The sequence below is a fragment of the Thamnophis sirtalis genome, unplaced genomic scaffold, assembly GCF_051295495.1.
Source record: "Thamnophis sirtalis isolate CommonGarterSnake01/CBP01778 unplaced genomic scaffold, rThaSir2_p1.2 scaffold_5, whole genome shotgun sequence".
NCBI lineage: Eukaryota > Metazoa > Chordata > Lepidosauria > Squamata > Natricidae > Thamnophis > Thamnophis sirtalis.
The window spans coordinates 97,210,507-97,230,424 of record NW_028261385.1 but is presented as its reverse complement, the minus strand read 5'-3'; the positions used below and the strand labels follow the sequence as shown (position 1 = coordinate 97,230,424).

General features: G+C 35.7%; 1 protein-coding gene across 12 annotated transcripts in view; it reads right to left on the bottom strand.

The window, feature by feature from the left end:
- NRG1 (neuregulin 1) overlaps positions 1–19,918 on the bottom strand; it is a 170,194-nt gene that overhangs the window by 6,300 nt on the left and 143,976 nt on the right. For 5 of the 12 annotated variants that reach the window (XM_087716241.1, XM_087716240.1, XM_087716238.1 and 2 more), the window contains 4 exons: positions 8,896–8,998; positions 5,707–5,833; positions 2,131–2,261; positions 1,078–1,281 (listed from right to left, as the gene is read on the bottom strand). In XM_087716241.1, the coding sequence (XP_087572367.1) occupies positions 1,078–1,281; positions 2,131–2,261; positions 5,707–5,833; positions 8,896–8,998 (565 nt within the window). Of the gene's footprint in view, positions 1–1,077; positions 1,282–2,130; positions 2,262–5,706; positions 5,834–8,895; positions 8,999–14,332; positions 14,357–19,500; positions 19,560–19,918 lie in introns of all 12 variants that reach the window. The other 7 variants (XM_087716237.1, XM_087716235.1, XM_014060355.2 and 4 more) reach the window with 3 other exon arrangements.

The window sequence follows — 19,918 nt, the reverse complement described above, 5'->3', positions numbered from 1 at the left end:
AGGTTTTGTAGCTATTAAAAATCCAGGATGAAATATAGATAATAAAAGCTATTCTAGAGAGTTAAATATTTAAACTCTAATGCTCACAGAATTAAAATTGTAAGAAATGTAAGTATTGTAGAGCAATGGGACTCCACCTTTCAAACTATTTCTATAATAAAACAGTCAAACAGTACTGGTTGTATTGAAGAAAGTATGGCTTATTTATTTATTTATTTATTCATTCATTTTATATTTTTGTACTCTATTTTCTGTGCTATTTTACCTCAACAATTAGGAATTAATGAAAGCACAGGCAAGCTTTGCTTTCCAGAAAGGAAACAAGATAACGCTGTTAGGTGAAGGAATGAGCCAATTCAGTCAAACATTCTCCACAATCCAGATAATTTTATCAGAAATTAATAGCAAGTAAAACCAATATACAGTAAATACGTGAAGACTGTATTGATTCATGGATTATGGTATTGTCCCAATTAGTAGAGTTTTGTTCACCTTCTCGTCTTTATTTTGAAAGGAAAAAATGCTTTTAACTTGCCCATCTGTTCAGTACAGGGTATGAATAGGCAATTAAAAAAATTATTAAATGGGAAAGAGTGCAACTTTATTTAGCACTGCCTTTTAAACATTCATTTTCAACTCTTGTCTAGTTATACTGCTATTCTGGTTGCTTTTCCATTCAAGCTGTATATTTTTTCCACACTTCTAATATAAATCACACTCATTGATCACCATATGCTGCAGTCGTGAAGATGATTTTGGCCATTTTTTCATGCAAAACTAATGATACGTTCTAGGGTTAACCAGTGGTGATATACGGCATAGCTTTAAAAACAATGAAGGAAAAAAGCTATCAAAAAAGCACCAAAACACTATGAAAATGGCAAATTATTATATAAATATGGATATACAAAACCTCTGTTTAATTTTTTTTATATATATACATATATATATGTACCCCAAAATAAAACCCACCAACCCGGATAAGATTTCAAGCTGCAGTTCTCTGTCTGTGAGGATCTGGATATGCCCTACAGTATTTCAGATTGATATCCTTCTTAGGTCAGCTCCTGTGGATACCTTTCACTGTGCGGTGAATCGCGGTAAGAGTCCGGTGTGTCTCGTGCGTGCCGGAGAAAACTGTTGTATTCTCTTGGTCCAGCAATGCCATTGAGGCGACCGCGAGGTCCTGAGGGGCTTGCATGGCGGCTGTTCTCAACTGAGGAGCACACAAGGGCTGAATGACTTTCAGAGATTATGCTTTCGGTCCGACCATTACTCCAACTGACCACGAGCCGTTATGAAAAACAGAAGAGAACATTTTAAAATTCAAGAAGAAGAAAGTGAAAAGAAAGTGTCTGACAGGGTCCTCTGTGTATCTGTTGGGCAGCAGTGTTTTACATTCATTATCTTGCTGAAGAATTGAGTTGATCATTCTTCCCTAACTGTTGGGAATATAAAAAGATAAACACTCAATCTTAAACTAACATCATTTTTAAGATTTTACTGTTATGACCAGGGGTGGTATTCACTTACCTTCCCTACTGATTTGCAAATGTGTGTGTGTGTGTGTGTGCGCACACGCTTTTGGCAAAAAAGGACCTAAATGGGATGCCACAGAGCCGGGACTGGTGGGTGGGGCCACCCACGATTTCCATTACTGGTTCGGGCGAACTTGTCTGAACTGGTAGAATACTACCTCTGATTATGACATAATGAACAATGCCAGACAGTAGGACTATTCTACGTCAAGCAAAGCCAAATTATGTACACGAAAGAATAATGATGAGTAAATGCAGTAACTCATCATGGTCCAAATGCAGTACTAATTCTATAAGTGAAAATTAATGGTGTGATATAAAGTCCACAGAAACAAGGCAGTAATTGTGAAGAAGCGGGCTAACATGTTGATACTAAGACTTGCTTCTTTTCAAAGGAAAAATCAAAACAGGGAAAAGAATCAAAGAAGCAAAGGAAGCTTAATAAAATAAAACAATTTAGGACATTTCAGCTACAAAAAAAGTCCATCACCTTTAAATCCAAATACTTCTGTTTACTGTTTTTAAAACTTACTTTGGGGTTTGGGGTTTGAGTTCAGTTAAGAAATACATTGGCTTTATCTGAGCCTCCTACCTGTGGCTGGGAGTTTGGGTGACAGTTGTAGAATGATGTGTAGTTGAGGTATAGTGACTTGTAGAAAAAGATGCCTCAGTTTCTCTCTCAACAGCATGTTCACTGGATATTATGTTTTTAGATACATATTGCTAAACAAAACAGACACACAGCATTTATATATAACACAATTTAAAACTACTGATCAATTCACTCCTGCCTTATACCAGGGATGTCAAACCATGGTAAGTTTAAGACTTGTGGACTTCAACTCCCAGAGTTCCCCAGCCAGCAAGGTTAGGTGAGGACTTCTTGCTCTGATAGACCAGTGTCAGCAAAAACCACCACCACCACCACCACCACAACAACAACAACACACAAGTCTTAAAGTTGCCACGGTTGGACATCCCTGCTTTATATATACATATGAAAGGATTTCAAAAATTGAAGTGGTAGTACTTCTCAAATTAGCAGTCAATACTTTTATTCTCCCCAGAAGACATTTTCCTAGAATTAATTCAAATGAAAGTAGAGTGATTCTGTGGAAACAGTAGTTTATTATCTGCAGAATTCTTTCACCAAAACAAATCTATTCTAATGGAATTCACGGGTAGGAATAGGACTATTACCGAGCAGTTTGAGTGGTAGATTTATTTTTCTCCTTGTTTTTGCTCACTGTATTTTTTGCAATCTTAATTGTTCATGACGTGTTTGAATGTTAATGACAGGGAATTAACCTTGTTTTCTATGAAATGGATTAGGAATAGAATATTTTTCCTGTAATTTTATGAATTAACCTTTCAAAATATTTAATTTGGCTGTCATCTGATGTCTCTGAAATAATGAAGAGACTTACAAGTTTGCTTAGTAACTGTTACAATGGCACTGGAAAAAGTGATTTATGATTGGTTTTCCACTTCTGATCGTTGCAACGTCTTCATGGTCATGTGATCAAAATTCAAACACTTGGCAACTGATTCATACTTATGATGATTAGTGACCCAGGGTCACATTATCACCTTTTACTACCTTCTAATAATCAAAGCCAATGGGGAAGCCAGATGGTCTCAATTTGAGGACTACCTATGTAATAAAAACTACTGGCAGTAGTGAAGGTTTGATTTTGAAGTGACTAAATAATTGGTCTAGCTTGTCTACAAACTGGTTCCTTCTGAGAATGATACACTATGGAAAATGTCTGCACTTTTTAAATATACAAAAATATATACTGGAATACATAAAAATCTTGCATCCAATGAAACTGACAGCAAGACCCCTGTTGGATATTTAGGATCTTCCATGTTCAATAAAACTGATTCAGCTATAAAGTGTATATTGCTACCTGGGTACTGTATCTGCCTATGGGAACTTCCCCAACCAATTCTTGTATATTGATCAGACCTTATTCTGTTTCAGTTCAGAGTGGAAGCTACTTGGTGTGGGGCAGTAGTGGGATTCAAATATTTTTACTACCCCTTCTGTGGGTGTGGATTGGTGGGTGCGGCATGGCTTGGTGGGCATGGCAGGGGTAGGATACTGCAAAACCTCCATTCCCTTTCCACTCCAGGGGAAGAGTTCCGCAAAATCTCTGTTTCCTCCCGATCAGCAGGGACCCAGGAGGCAGAGAATAGAAGGGGGCAGGACCAGTCAGAGGTGGTATTTACCGGTTCTCCGAGCTACTCAAAATTTCCGATACTGGTTCTCCAGAACAGGTCAAAACCTGCTGAATACCACATGTGGTGTGGTGCTGGGTGGTGTGGTATGTGTGTGTGTGTGTGTGTTGGAGCGGGAGGGAGAAAAATAGAGAGACAGAAAAAGAGAAACAGAGAAAAAGAGATAGAATATACATACTGCAGGCATATTTCTTCTGATACGGAAGCTTCTGAGAATATGTCCTTATTGCTATTGCTTTTGTCCTAGTCAATAGACATTAATCCCATTCAATCTGGGAAAGAACAACTTACTCTAAAGGCATAGACATTTCTTCTTACTTTGCTGTGGAAGATAATAGAACTACCTAAACTATCATACATATGTTGTGAGTCCCCCTCAAATATTTCTTCATAGTGATGGATTTTGCTTTTTCTTGAAATAAATTTAGGCTGTGGGTCCTGAATGCATTTTGAAAGCAGAACAAAATCATGAACTCTGTTGAAATGAATGCAAGAGAACCAACACCAGAAACTGAGTTAAAACAAGCGACGATTTGAATTATCTGCTTTTCATATTGAATTTTCTCAATCAGGAGAAAAGGGTTCACACATTCACTACACCACCGAGATTCCTTTGACAGTTTTATGGGTTCAGTTTTGTGAGAAAAGGCTCAGATGTGGAATATACAAACATTATTTTAGATCCAAAACAGAATGGTACAATTTATAATCTGAAAGTTTAGAGAACTGTCTCATTAGATTTCTCAGTTGAGTGAAATTTGTGAACAGGGAAGCACCACAAAAATTCCTTTTTTGCTTAAAACCACTCTAATTTCAGATGATTTCTCCAGCACATTCATCCTAGCCCACATTGATGTGATATGCTTTCTACAGCAATGCATCCTATCTTGCTGCAAGAAGGTTCTGAAGACAATTTCATCTGATTTTTACTTATGGGGTGGAACTAGCACTGCTACTATAGTTACAAAATGTTTGTGGTCACAAATGTTTTATGCAGAAAATTGCTCCTTTAATCTTTTGTATCTTACAAGTATAATGTGAAAATCAATTTATACCTCAACTCAGTGACACCAACAGGTTTGTTTGTATACATATATGTGCATACTGTATACATATATACAAACAAATATAGATACGGTATATCTGTGCATGTTCACATAGCACTTAGTAAATGAGCTTTTTTAGTACTTTATTCATAAAGTATTTTTATAGTCCTGGTATTAGCTTTTAATATATTTCTGTTTAGCAGTAGTTTTTTCAGTTGTATTTTATTATTTGCATTTATAGCATTAGAGCGAACCACTCTTCTATTTATTGATTTTAGAAATGCTTTTTACTTTTAATTTGAACCTTATAAGCATCTCATAAAATTATACAAAATGCTGTTTATAGATAATAACAATAAATAGTAAATTAAAATGGTTTCTTTTATAGATAATAATTTCTTATTATTACTCTTAGATTTTTATCCAGTGTTTTCTACACATAATTCAAGATGGTGAACATACTTAATATACTTGCCTCCTGTTTTCCCCACGACAAACAACCCCACCAGCATCTAAATATAATTTCACAACTGTTTTCAGTTAAATCAGCTATTGCATTGTTTTAACAAACTAAATGTAAGATATGACCCGGCCGAGCCTTAAAGGAGTGTCAAGCGCATCATCAGTCTCGAGTTCCTTTGTGCTCACAAGAGATCTTAGTACAGCCCACCTTTAATTCATTGACTCTTATCTACCACATATTTGCTTTGACTGTTAGTAGTTCAGATTCTTGCAGTAGTGTTACCAAGCAATAAACCTGTATTCCTGCTTCCTGGTTTCTTCTGCCTTACAACTAGTGGGAGAATAAGATAGTGGTACTATTTTTAAAATGGTTAAAAGGACTAAATGTCACTCAACAAAGCTTGTGCGAAACTTACATTCACCAGCTGGACATTCTCTGGTGGTGGATGAGGATGGTGAGGCCCGTTTGCCATGTTGACCCTGTGATTGCGTTCTGATCGAAGGCCTTGCCTGAGACGGTCATGTAACTTTTTCCGCTGCTTCCTGAATTTGAAATTTGGAGGAACTTTAGTATTCAAATAGTTGACTGAATAAAATAGTTCTATAAGCCTTATTGACCATTGCACGTTCCCATTATAGAACTGAATTTTTATCATTTGAAGGTTCAGAAATACCAGGAGCTGATGGACAACCAGTATTAAACTTTGCCAAAGGAACAAGAAGATTTATTCACAAATCACGTTTCTGATATGGTATCTGGAATCTTGAAACTAAACCAATCTCATCCAGTGGCCAATTACATCACGGTATCATATGAAGATGCTACAGAAAGCAGATTGTACTCCAGTGGTTTATAATACATGTAGCCAAAGGAAGGTTATTAGATCCAGAGGAGTAGAATTTTCTAGGAAAGTAGCTTTTTTGCCCTTTCATGTATTTTCTGGCAAAAACAACACACTGGAAACCTTATTCCCTGTGGCTAGGTCTTTGTAATATATCCGGATCAGGGACCCTTTGGAAGACCTTATTTTGAACTCTGCAGCTAAGTTGTTGCCTGCCAGCAACCAATAATGTACAGCTGAGGGCTGTGTGTTGGTTTTTCTATAGCTTATTTGCTAGGCAGTTTACTTTTGATGGTAAAGGTATAGGGGGAAAAAAAGTAAGTTCTTCTAAAATAAAATAAAAATATCAGAAACAAAATGGTTCTATCCCGCATGGATTCAAGAAATGATTTTGATTCTGAAAGAGGCAGCAATTACTGGCTGGAGTTTTTCAACTAATTCATTTATTAAAAATGCTGAATCACTCACTGACTTCTCCTGCCCCTTGGATGAGAGAATGTTACATTAGCTGCACATTCAACTAGGCTGAAGATATGTGCTTGATGTTACTCCAAACACACAACAGCATCCACTCCATATATTGATTTTTCTTTCAGTAGAGGGGGGAAGAGAAAACTCCTTCTCTCTGACTGCCCAAGACTGAAAATAAGGCTTCCCTCACGCACCTAAATGAAGTTGCCTCGATTATCTCCATATATGGAAAGGAAAATAACACCCCTCTTTTGCAGAAGACTAAAGTTAGCAGGTATCCCTCCCTTCAGGGACAAGATTTTGAAGAAAGAAGAAACAGTGTTACCTATTCCTAAAAGTCTTGTCCTGACATCATTAAGGAGAAAGGAAGGGTATACGAGGGGAAAAATATAATTACTGGGCCAAATTCCTGCTTTAAACTCTCAAACTGAGATATTGAACTAGCAAGATTTTGATTTTCTCAAATCCGGGGTCAGCAGCATTTTTAGACTTTGTATTATTTAATAATTATTATTTTGGCTAAGATAACATCAGAAAGATGGTTCTTGGGGGGGGGGAGTGGGATGCTTAAAAATAAATAGGAGCTTCAAACCTTAAACAGGCAGTCCTTAAACAGTTACAAAGTTAGAACAGGACAGAAAAAAGGACTTATGACCATTTTTCATACTTATGACCATTGCAGCATCCACGTGGTCAAATGATCAAAATTTAGACGTTTGGCAACCTATTCATAGTTATGACAGTTGTAGTGTGTCAGGGTCATGTGGTCCCATTTTGCAACCTTCCAACAAGCAAAGTCAATGGAGAATCCATATTCACTGTGTCACTAACCTGACAACTGCAGTGGTTCACTTAACAACTGTGGCAAGAAAGGTCATAAATGGTGGCAAAACTAACCTAACAAATATCTCACTTAGCAATGGAAATTTGGGGCTCAGTTGTGGTCATAGGTCTAGGACTATCTGTAGGACTCTGTAACACAACCAAGACTTAAATGCATGGATTCAATCCCATGGATTGAATATGGAGATTTCTTTAAAATTAGATGTGATGGTTCCTCATCAGAGCTAAAGAAGCAAAAGGTTGGGGACTAAAGGGTCAAAGTTCAGGTTAGCTCATTCTTACAACTTCCTATTATGTCTAAGCTATGCATGTGCACTTTCTATAAGTGAGAAGATAACACGGTTGAAAAATGTGTGTTATTGTTTACATAACAGTTGCTATTGTTATGGCGACTTCTAAAATGATTTAAAAGTATTGCTTTGGCTCTTGCACGTCCATAACACCTCTCTGCATTTCATTAAAGCACTCAAGGGACTCTTGAGAGGAAAATTCCGATGAAAGATAAACAGGCTCAATATTTCCACACCTATAATTCATTCAATTAATTGTGCTTAAGATATCACCTTGATTAATACTTTCACTGAGTCCACCATTGCTGAAAGTAATATCAACAGGGAAAAGAAAACATACTTAGAAAACTTTCGAAGTCTTATCAAGTTTAATAAAAGTTTTGACTTCTCTCCACTCAGAAGATGGATAGATGAAACAATGGGAAGGACACCTTGAAGGTTGGTTATGTCTTTTATTTTTTTAAATGCCATAAAAGTAAATATTTTTGCCTGTAAAAATGTATCACCAATATACTAGGCAAAACACAGCTCTGAGCTGGGCAACATTTTTGTCTGAACAGCTCACTCTGAAGAAAGATGCCATGCTTTAATTTGGAAAGATAAACATAATCATAATGATTGTGAATGAAAGCTTTAAAACATTTCCTGAAAGTTGTAAAAAGTCAATATCAGGCTATATTTACATAATAAACCATAATATCAACAACATCAATTGTTGCCAATTGATTGGAAGGGGGTAGAAGTTTGGACGTTCCAAGTTTCATTTATCAGACACCTTTTGACATTCATTATTAGTGTGATTCACCACATCTCACACACTGCTAAAGATAAAGACAGTTCTTGGATTTAAGCCCAGCTCAGTCATTGTGTGTAATATCATGTGGTACAACACGTTTCAAGGTGGAAGCCTTTTAAAGCAAATGGGATGTTTTTGCAATGATCTCAATGGATCATGAATTAGATTAGATTATAAGATATCACTTCCTATGCAAAGCTGTGACAAATTACATACTACATTCCAGCTATGCTTACAAACACAGATAAAGTTTTAAGTTTATTAAGCCACCTAATTGTGTATCAAGATGCAAATATGTATTTTTTAGTTTTGTTTTGTTTTGTGAGGTCCTGATTACAAAACTGTAGAAAAAAGGATGTTTACTTGGTTTTGCAGTATGCCACAACACACATGATGCCAACAACAAGAAGAGCAATGCAGATGCCAGTTATGGTCAACACCCTTTTCTGGTAGAGTTCCTCAGCTTCTAGAAAATGAGAAAATATAGATGGTTATAACATGTACACTGGATGAAAAAACAAGAGACCACTAAATACAGCTTATAGTCTATCAATTTATAGCTACAGTGAAAGGATGACAAACTTTATGCTCAGAAATGATAAACTATATTCAGTATCACAGATGTGAGAAAACTTCAAGTTTCAATATCCGTGATACTGAATATAGTTTGTCATTTCTGATTGTAAAGTTTGTCATACTTTCACTGTAGCTATAAGTTGATAGACTCTCAAGTTTAAGTTTAAATTAAATTAAAATCAAATCACAATTCAATGTTTTGTTTAACATAATTTAAAATTTATGAAGCTGTCTAATGAAATAAAAACAAGGCACTGATAGAACAAATCATTTTGTTTAAAAATAGGGTTTTCTTGCAAAGATAGCTGGAATAAAGATTGGACCTCCGTCCGCCCAATTTTCTCTTTATAGTCTCTTGTGGTAATTTAAAATATCCAGGTTTTTTTTCAATATTATTTTGGTCTACACAGCGGGTGTCAAACTTGCGGAGTCACATTGCATATCACGATGTTTTTTCTTCACGGAGCTTGGATGGGCATGGCCTCCGTGTGACTCATCCGGCCTGCAGGCCACCAGTTTGACACCCCTGGTCTACACAAATCTTTACATGAGGAATGCTACATTCCACTTTGAATTTTGCTACGCCGCATGGGAAAATAGCATAATTCATCAGGAACTGACAGTAACATTTAACTTTATCCACCTCCAATAAGCAATATGCATTGTACCATAGACATTATATGGTTGATTGAATAGTAAAGAAAATATGAAGATATTTGGGTGAAAAAAAATCTGTTTTATTGTAGTGACCTTAGTCTAAGTTGCTATAATCAATATGAACAAATTCTTAGGAAAAGATAATCAAATTCTGCTTGGTAAAACATAGTTTATATGCTAAAGAAAGGAAATGATATATTTAGGGCACTGATACCAATGGTGCACAGGAATAAACACCAGAATGAGCCAGAACTTTGTATTTTTTCTTTTTTTCCCTTTATCTTATTTGGTTGCTAAAATTTATTTAGCTTTTAATTTAAAATTGTGCAATCATATAGTTGCCAATCTCAAAGTAACCATCATGTGAATGCAACAAGAATTTGCATTCATAATGGGAATGTTTTTAGGAATATGACTATTCAGAGTTAAAGAAGGGGACTGGAAAAATCAGTACTCTTGGCAATGAGTTTGTCATCAATGGAACAGGATTTGAAAATCTGTTACTTTTCTGCTTTACGATAGTTCGTATTTAGCAATTTCCTGGTCTGGTGATCTTTGTATGTTTGCAGATAAGACATCTGTTAGGGCTTGCTTTGCCTTAGCCTGTTGTTTCAGATTGATTTTTGGCAATAAGCACTGTCAGGTCCCAAATTCCTGACTTCTGTGATCACTGTTGCTTTAAGGATCCAAATATTTTCTTAGACACTGACCCAATATATAGTTTGACTATGTCATATTGGCCAAGATCCAATAACTGGCTGTGTCTGCTGATATGCCGGGCTGTTTATTGGTATGTAACCATTTTGGAGGGGGAAAAAACATGCCGTCTGGATTTTTTTTTAAAAAAAAGTGAGATAGGATTTGATCAAAAGCTTATTGCATAATTTTCAAATGCTATTTTCAGCACACTACTTTCTTTTTTATTTCAACATCTAATACTAGTTTTAATGACAATAGTGCTGGGATTGAGAATATCTGAAAAAATAATCTATGTTATGGTTTTTAACGTTTTGTTCTTACACTGCTCTTAGGTATAAGGAACAGGCTACCCAGATACTAAATTTTCAGGCTCACTCACCATGAATTATAAATTTGTGTATAAATATATAGGTTGGAGAAAGCAAAGGTTATTAACTTTTTTAGATTCTTGCCATTAGCCATTAGTTATCCTTTCAAATCCCTTACATTCACTGAAATTTACACGAAGGAAACAGATTCTTAGGGACATAGTATTTTTCCTCAAATATTTCTCTGTGAAAATCACCTCTCCCAACCTGGGCATTCCATGAAATGTAGTTTATTTTTTTTTAAAGAGAGCATAACCTCATATATATGACTTTATATGGCATCCATATTTAACTCTCAGTCTGCTTTTAGTACTACAGTTTGAAATTCCAAATAAACCAAAACTAAAATTTAAAAACGATCTTTCAAACCTTCATACCTATGATACAATGCATATTATTGTTTCCTATAAGCCAATCCCAATACAAACATTTATTAACAAGTTTCTAAACATACAGTATTTATACAGAAATGAACAATACTGATTATGAACAAAAGGAGGGGAGGATCAGTTTTGTGAGAAAAAAAAACTAGAATGCTCAAATGATTATACAAACAAAAATCCAAGAACAAGAAGAAGTACTGAAACAAACACAAATATGGGAAGAGGGAGAGGAGAGAAAGAAGAAGGAAAAGAACAGATGAAGGAAGAAGAGGAAGCTGAAGGGAAATATAACGTTAGAAGTTGAAAAGTCAACTATAGGCCTGGCACAGCATGCTTGATAACTGGAAGGAAGAATAAGAAAAATGCTTGAAAATAAGACTGAAGCGGAATTTAAAGGGATTTTACATACAGCATAACAACCAACCTATGCTCTCCCGATTGATTAGCCAAATAGTGGAGTCTTATTGCTATATAATCAGAGATAGCAAAAGCCATGCTAAACACAATCTAGTACATAGGGAATAATGCAGTTCTAAAAGAGTTATCAGAATTCTCTTTGTAGCATCATTCATTAATGGGTTAAGTGTATGACTGCTTCCCCCCTGCCCACTGCCTAGGATGGGTACACAAGCTGTGTGAGCTTTATATTAACTATAATTAATGATATAGTTTTTTTCAGTGCTATATCACAATGGATATGGTGCACTGTGCCTTTCTAGTGACATTTTTATGGATGTTTAGTGCAATGCAAAAGCAGGGTTAGCTTTATTCAGTATTCTCTCATTTTTTTCAGTCTGCTCATCGCTAATAGTCCTGCTCATCCTCTCTTGAGTTATGTGATCTTGTTTGAAACTTTAATAATATGCGTTTTCTGCAAAATCACTTGTCAAGCGCATCCTCTTTTGCAGACTTTATGTCTCCTTCCCAATGGCTGTATTTAGGCAGATACTACGGGGATACTAGGAATGTATTCACATTACTAAACCAACATCCTCTTTTCCCAATCTACTTGGCTTCTGTTGTAGGCCACATGCAGCATGATGTGGGTATGGATATATATAGTATTTTAATATAGCTCTGCACCAGTGGTGGGATTCAACCAGTTTGTTCTAGTTCAGGTGAACCAATTGTTAAATTATTCCCACCTCCCACTGGGCTCTGCCTGCCCTGCAAGGGAGAAATGGGCAATGGAGCAGCCAGCACAAGGGAGGGAGAAGGCTGCTTTCCCCCTTTCTTTTCCCTGCTCCTACTCCTTCCCTTGTGGTGGCCGCTCCATTTCCAATTCTCCATTGCAGTACAGCACCCAGGATCCACTTTGATAGCCGAGAGTGGAGGTAATTTAACAAGTAGTTCACCTAAGGTCAGGTTGGCCATCGCGGGAGGCTTGCTGCACATGTGCAGTGGAGCTGGAGGATGGGGATGAGCCACGCCTCCGACAGCCAACCTGACCCTGGGCGAACCAATTGTCAAATTATTTGAATCACTGCTTTGCACCATGAGATTTATAGCCAATCATATGATTTGGGGAAAAATCCTGCCACATAGTGAGATTCTAGAATTGGCAATGTAGTATAATTATGAAAAAATATGTCAGTATAGTTGTGTTAGCTACATTTTCCCTTCTTTCTTTTATGAATGCGGCCATACAAGGATTTAATATAATGTTGCCAGGCATGTAATGTGACATTAATATGTATATTATCCTGGACTGGCTGGGCATCATAGTGAAGAAGTCCTAAACAGCAGTGAAACAAAAGCATCCAGAGCTGAACAAAATATAAAAGAAAGAACACTACTAATTTGCCAGTGGATGTCCACTCACTCATACTTGCACATCTGAAGCATCACAATGGGCATGTAAGTTGTGTTTAGAAATACAAGAAGCCAGTACTCACCACAACTTTAAAATCATTTCTAGTCAAAACAGTTTAGATGTTAAAATTTAAGTCCTGAGTAAGGTCTAATTTAGAGTTTGAAGCAACATTCAATTAAAAAAAAAAGGAGATAAAGGCAACAAGTCAAAGGTGGTGATGTGGTAAGAACAGACCTTTCCATACAATCTCTTTAACCTCAAAATAAATTTCTGGTCTGAATAACAAAAAAGGACTGTAGCTCTGAAATAATTAATTACAGGTTCAGTCCCCATTTCTCTTCACTTAGAGTTGGAAAAACAAGTCCTAATCCTGAAGGCCCAAAGCTTTGTCTTCGCATTTTATAGTGCCTCTCTTTCTCTGTATTCCACCTTCTTTTCTCTTCTCCCCATTGTATAGGTAGTCTTTAAGACCACAATTGACCCAACGTTTGCATTGCCAAGCAAGACATTTTTAAAGTAAATTTTGCCCCATTTTATGAACTTTCTTGCCACAGTTATTAAGTGAATCACTGCAGTTACTATCATGATTGTTAAGTGAATCTGATTTCCCCATTAACTTAGCTCCTCAGAAGGTCACAAAAGGTGGTCATATGACCCTGGGAATGCGTGTTAAAAATCATTGATGTGATAAGTATGAAAAATGGCCAAAGTCACTTTTTCAGTGCTATTGTAACTTTGAACGGTTACTAACCAAATGGTTGTAAGTCAATAACTATCTATATAACCTTTTTCCTTTTCATGGTGCAAATCCAATAAGTATTTTCAGTCAGTTGTTTTAGGGAAATATGCAAATAATGGTTATATAGAATGACTTCAAGTTATTCCTAATAATTTCCAAAAAGGAGACTTCTCCTTGTTATTTGCTGAATGTTTTATATCAGTTAATTTCATACGTGAAAATTGAATAGGTACTTTCAGAGATATCAGCAGTAATATATTGTTGCAAATTTTAAAAAGTATGCCAAGTTATCCTGTCTTTTGTGGGCATCTCAAGCACATTCCATAGTGGTGTCTGTGTGTGCATCTCTTTCTGTTTTTGTCTCTCTCACCGATAAACAGACACAAACACACACAGGCGTATGGTTATGAGAGCTGAGTTAAGTGTAAATAGGGAGCTGGCAAAGGCTGTTATAGCTGTATGATCCCTTTTGAAGCACAAGGAAGTTGGTTAGGAATTGAAGGTGAGGAAATGAAACAAAAGTTTTCAATCTTTCAGCAAGCTAAAAGGAATGATTGGTCCATACCCATAAATTCAATCCCAAGGTGTTCTGCCAATGCAGAAAGTTGACATAAAAAAGAAAGAAAAGGGAAAATAGTTTCAGAAAAGAGCAATACACCTTACTGAAAAAAACAAATTGCACATGGATATTATACCTATTAGCTGTTTGCACACTGAGACAGGACAAATGCCGTAAGATTAATGGTGTAGAGCTCATGTAAGCTTTCACAGGCTCCTTTAAAAAAATTATTTAAAAATATTGACTCTAAACCAAACCATACAATGGTACCTGTATATAATTTAATTAACATGATGACTTCACCAATGTATTTAACCCTTAAAAATATTACTGAAGTATCTGAGTTTACTATATCATCTATGCCACATTTCAGGTCTAAAGTATCCCCATATAAAACATGTTCCTTAGTATATCTATGATCTATAGTGGGGAACTAATCTTGGAATTCCCTATACATAAAACTACACTGTTCCTTGTTTTTTCAATCTTAGGAACTAAGATGTGTGGACTTTAACTCCCCAAATTGCCTAGTCATCATTTTGGAAATTGAAGTCTATACATCTTAAAAGTTGGTGAGATTGAGAAACACAGCCTTTAGTCTGCTGCAGGCAGAATTAAGTTCAGTCTACTCCAAGCTTACGTTAGTAGGGAGACACTATAAATCTACACCATTCTGTACCTGAAGTGGTAGTAGCCTCTTCTGCAATTTTAAAACTGATTTGGAACACTTCTTAAATCATAAAAAGCAATGAGAAGAATTACTGAAACTGTTGTGTTATGAAGCCTCAGAAAAAAAAGTAAGACTCAATCTGATCGGAGCCAAATTTACAACAAGTAACTTTGTAAAACCATGAAACAATGTATAAACATTATGTGTTTCAGAGTACTATATGATAAAGATATTGATTCTTATGAGTGATTTCTCCCCCTTCTTTTTCTAATAGAAGTGGGAGCAGAAAACAATGGCGTTACAGCAGATAATGACTAAGAAGAGACTGTGTGTAGTTGCAAATGCCTACCTCCCATTTGGGGTGCTTGTTGTGTTGTGGCTATTGTAATTGCTGGAAATAATTCAGACAGCATAATGTGTTACAAGGAAACTATACTGATACTTCAGCTAAAGTACAGCTAAAGTAAAGTAAAGTAAAGTAAAGTGCATCTTTAGTTCATTCAAATTGTTTGATACTATTATAGACAGACTAATATGGATTGAAAATCTACTTCATTGCAATATTTGGAATGTGAATAATGCATGGGTTACCGTTTTTTTTTTTTTTTTTTAAATGATAATATTAGATTGCTGGCTTTATGAAACATTTCATTGATTACTCACAGCTTTGTTATGTAATCATTTAATTCTTGTATCAAGCTATAACTGCTATATTTATCACTCAGGAGCAATTGCTGATTCCTTTCTATTGGTGTGTATATACTATATTCATTTTCACTTCTTATAGGTTAAAATATTCACAACAGTGTACACTTTTCCTTTACAATCAGTCATATTTTAAGGGTTAAATAAAATACATAGGTTTTTCCATATACTTAAGAGCCAGTGTTACCTGCTACATGAACACTACAAACAATACATATTAGTTACAGTTGCAGAGAAGTTTCGGTAGATTTGGTGACATGCTCATGCATAATTATTATTGCATATTGTAGTTCATCATATGGTAAGATAGACAACCCAGATGAATTTCACATAAATTCACTAATTTCGAACATCTTATATATTAAATAATTGAATGGCAAGTTGGATATAATATATATATTATAATATATAATATATAATATATATAATTTTCATTCATTCATTTGTTCATTCATTCATTCTGGTAGCATAAATCATGCATAAGGAACATGCACTGCTTATTCTAACTCCAGAATAAATGCAAATTAAGAATAAATGCCAATTAATGTTTGAAATTCATATGTTCTCTTGATTTTGAAAGTCTCAGTCCTGCTTGCTAATAAGTTCAGTGCTAAATATATTACTCCATACACTCACAGTATTATATAGCTACTATAATTTTATTTGCTATGCCTGCCTTGAATGTTACAATTTATAATAGCTTATTTAAATAATTATTACACAGGGACACAGTCTATAAATAGCAAAGTGATAGCACTTTGCTTGTACTTTGCTGTTAAAACTCTGAGACTATGTTTTCACTGAGTCGGAGGTGGGGGGAGCAGCTTTGTAATTTTTCTTTTGGCTTGTTTGTTTAGGCAGTTCTGCCTATGTGGACATGTGCCATACCCCTAAGCTCCATTCTGTAGTGCTTTGAAGTTGAAGACAATTATCATAATCTATGCATGAAGCTAATGACCAAAATTGTGATGAAACAATTTAAAATCTAAAATAATTTAGCTGTGGGGCAGAACATAGTGATTTATTCTATTATCTCATTAGGAACCCCTCTTCCCCCTCCTGCCTCTAATTTCAAAGGTAGATATGCCTGAACCAAGTAAAAATAACTTTTAGTAATTTTGTTGTCTCTTTTGCAGCAAAGGAGATGTCTATGTTGCCTGAAACTGGTGGACCTCTGCTTGAATGCCAACAAGATAAGGTAAAATTTATTCTCAAAACTAATCTTTATTGACTGAATATTAAAAGGCATGGTGGCGGATATCACAGGTAATTATTAGGGAGCAGATGCCACGGGTGGCAATTAGGGAGGATGGATTGGTGCCATAAGAGGTTGGTCATAATAATGGCCTGCCGCAAATATTCATCACATGGTTATGAGGGTGCTGCAACGGCTGGATTTTTGAAATTGGGTTATGAATCCATTTTTTCAGCACCATGGTAACTTTGAACAGGTATCGAAGGAATGGGCATAACTTGAGGACCACTTATATCCCTTAGAACTGGAAACCACTGAGAATTAAATTTTGTGAAGTTGCAAGTCTTATTGATAGGATTAATATAGAAGAAGCAAAGTGGCAATTTTCTAAAAAGTTATTTGTATCAGGAGTAACTAAAACTTATAGCAGTACTATGTCCATTTTTTGGTATTCATTTTACCTTAGGGTACATTATAAAATAAATCCTCAATAGGTCTTTTAGAGTTACTCACATAATATTGATGTTACTATTCTGATGTTACTATTAGCAAAACAAAAAGAAACCCTTTTTTGTATATCTGTACTTCTATGTGACCATTTTAAACTGCTTCATTTTGGATTATTCTTGTGGGATGCAAATGTATATTTACTTAATACATTATTAAGGCTTTAAAAGAGACCTTTGGTGTGTGTGTGTGTGTGTGTGTGTGTGTGTGTGTGTATGTGTGTATGTATGTATGTATGTATGTGTATATATATATATATATTTAAGGAGTCCAGAATTTTTTCTCTCTCCCCTTCTCCAAATAAAGGGCTCAATTGTTATTCTCGATAAGCAGAGACTTCATGTTCATATTATGCCTTCACTTATTCTTGGTTCCTGAACATTTTATATAATAGAAAAAAAGTTACAAAATTCTTTCAGATATATTTAGGTAATGAAAATATCAAGAAGAAGCTCTCTACTAATTGACTTTTTAACCCAAGAAAAATATTAGGCAATATTAATTCAAAAACCCTTCCTTGGGAAATCGCTTCTAATTTAGAAGCTGAGTGCTTAGGATGGTTATAAATTATTCATATATTTTTTTCACAGACATGAAAAATGTAACCCATATGACTGATGCATACTACCTTGCCAATGGAAATTAAACAGGATCATTATGAAGCAGCTGACATTTTTCACTGCTGTTGAATAAACCATCAAGGACTGTTTGGTAGCGCTCTGTACATTTCAAAAATGATTTGAAAGACATGCTTCGGGCCATGTGCAAAAAACAGGATCTCTCTGCTACTCATTAAAGCAGGTCATTTTTTTTGAGGGGGGGGATTCAGGCTTCTTCAGGAGTTTAAAGAAGAGATGCCACTGCTTTAAGGAAATACTCATTAAATGAACATGATACTCCAACAAGATTGCACAGGTTGGGCCTCCTCCGGGTGCCGTCGACTGGACAATGCCGGCTGGTGGCCCCCCGAGGGAGGGCCTTCTCTGTAGCTGCACCGCCCCTGTGGAACGATCTACCCACAGAGATCCGGACCCTTACCACTCTCCCGGCCTTCCGCAAAGCGATTAAGACCTTGCTGTTCCGGCAGGCCTGGGGCTGTTGATTAATATCCAGCCCCACTTGACTGAATGAATGATGTATTAATTTTAAATATTGAATTTTTTAAATGCTTTTATTTTGTTGTGAGCCACCCAGAGTCCCAATGGGAGTGGGCGGCATACAAATTTTATTAAACTCAAACTCAAACTACTCTTAAAGCATTAGTATTCCACTAACAACTTAATCAAAAATATTTGGATATGCATAGAACTGTAAGAAATCTCTATGGTAAACTCTGCAGTCATAAAGTGTAATCTCATGGCCAGTTTTAGCTTTGGACTTACTGGTTATGAATTATGGGAACCTATAACATTTCTATAGGAAGTCAGACTACAAAAGGTTGTTTCACAAAATCTCATTAGGTCTGCCCAAGGACTTGGTTAACTCTGTAATAGCTCTTTAGAACCCTACTAAATATGGGCAAAGCAGAGTATATTAACATCCAGTTAATCAGAATCAGTTAACCTTGCAATTCAATATATAAATCTGAATTGTGACATGTATGCCATATAAATGGCATTCTCTTATTTATGTTAAATTGGACATTTAAAAAAATAACTAGAACCATTTTCCTCAGGCCACATATTCTTCAGTACTGTTCATTGATTATATTTGATAAGGATAATATAAAACATGTTTTATATCCAATTTCCTCCATGACTATTGCTCAGAAATATCTTACTTAGATTACATTTCGATAGTTATAGCTTTGTAATGATATTTAGCCTTATGTTCATATTTAGCTCATTGAACAACTATTAATTGGAATCAATATCATTCCCCCACACGCACCTTCATTTTTATTATTCTAATTTTGCTGAAGTTTTGACATTGGTTTGACAATCATTACCATGCAAACAGGCAGAAGCAATCAAGATTAAGGTTCATGGAATCCATTTAGTAATAAAGGAAAATCTGAGGAAAGATGCGACTAGGAGAAAGCAGCACCAAACTGAGCATGCTCCTATTCAGGCAGAGACAGAAAGGAAGTGGACGTACTGTAGAAGCTGGCCATTACGTAGTTTTGACAGCGATCACCAGTAAATTCATTTGGGCACCTGAGAGTAAAAACAAAAAGAAAAAGAAAGAGAAAACAGAGAAAAAGAAAAAGAGGCAATTATATGCTAAGAGGCTCCTTGAGTGACTGCAGCCAGAACTTTGATGAATTCATCTTCAGAAATTGGGCCTGTTTCTTATTGCCAAGAGCCTGAAAAAGTTTTGAAGAAACAATGGCTTCACAAATACCAATTTAAGGAGGAAGGTGATTAATTTTAGTAAATATAAAAGTACAACACCTGAAATGACAACTTGATATTGTCATTAGTCAGTGAACTTGAATGTAATGTTTACACTAACCAGCTTTTTTAAAAATTAAGGCTAAAGAGATTCTAAATAAGAATACTTGCAATGACAACCA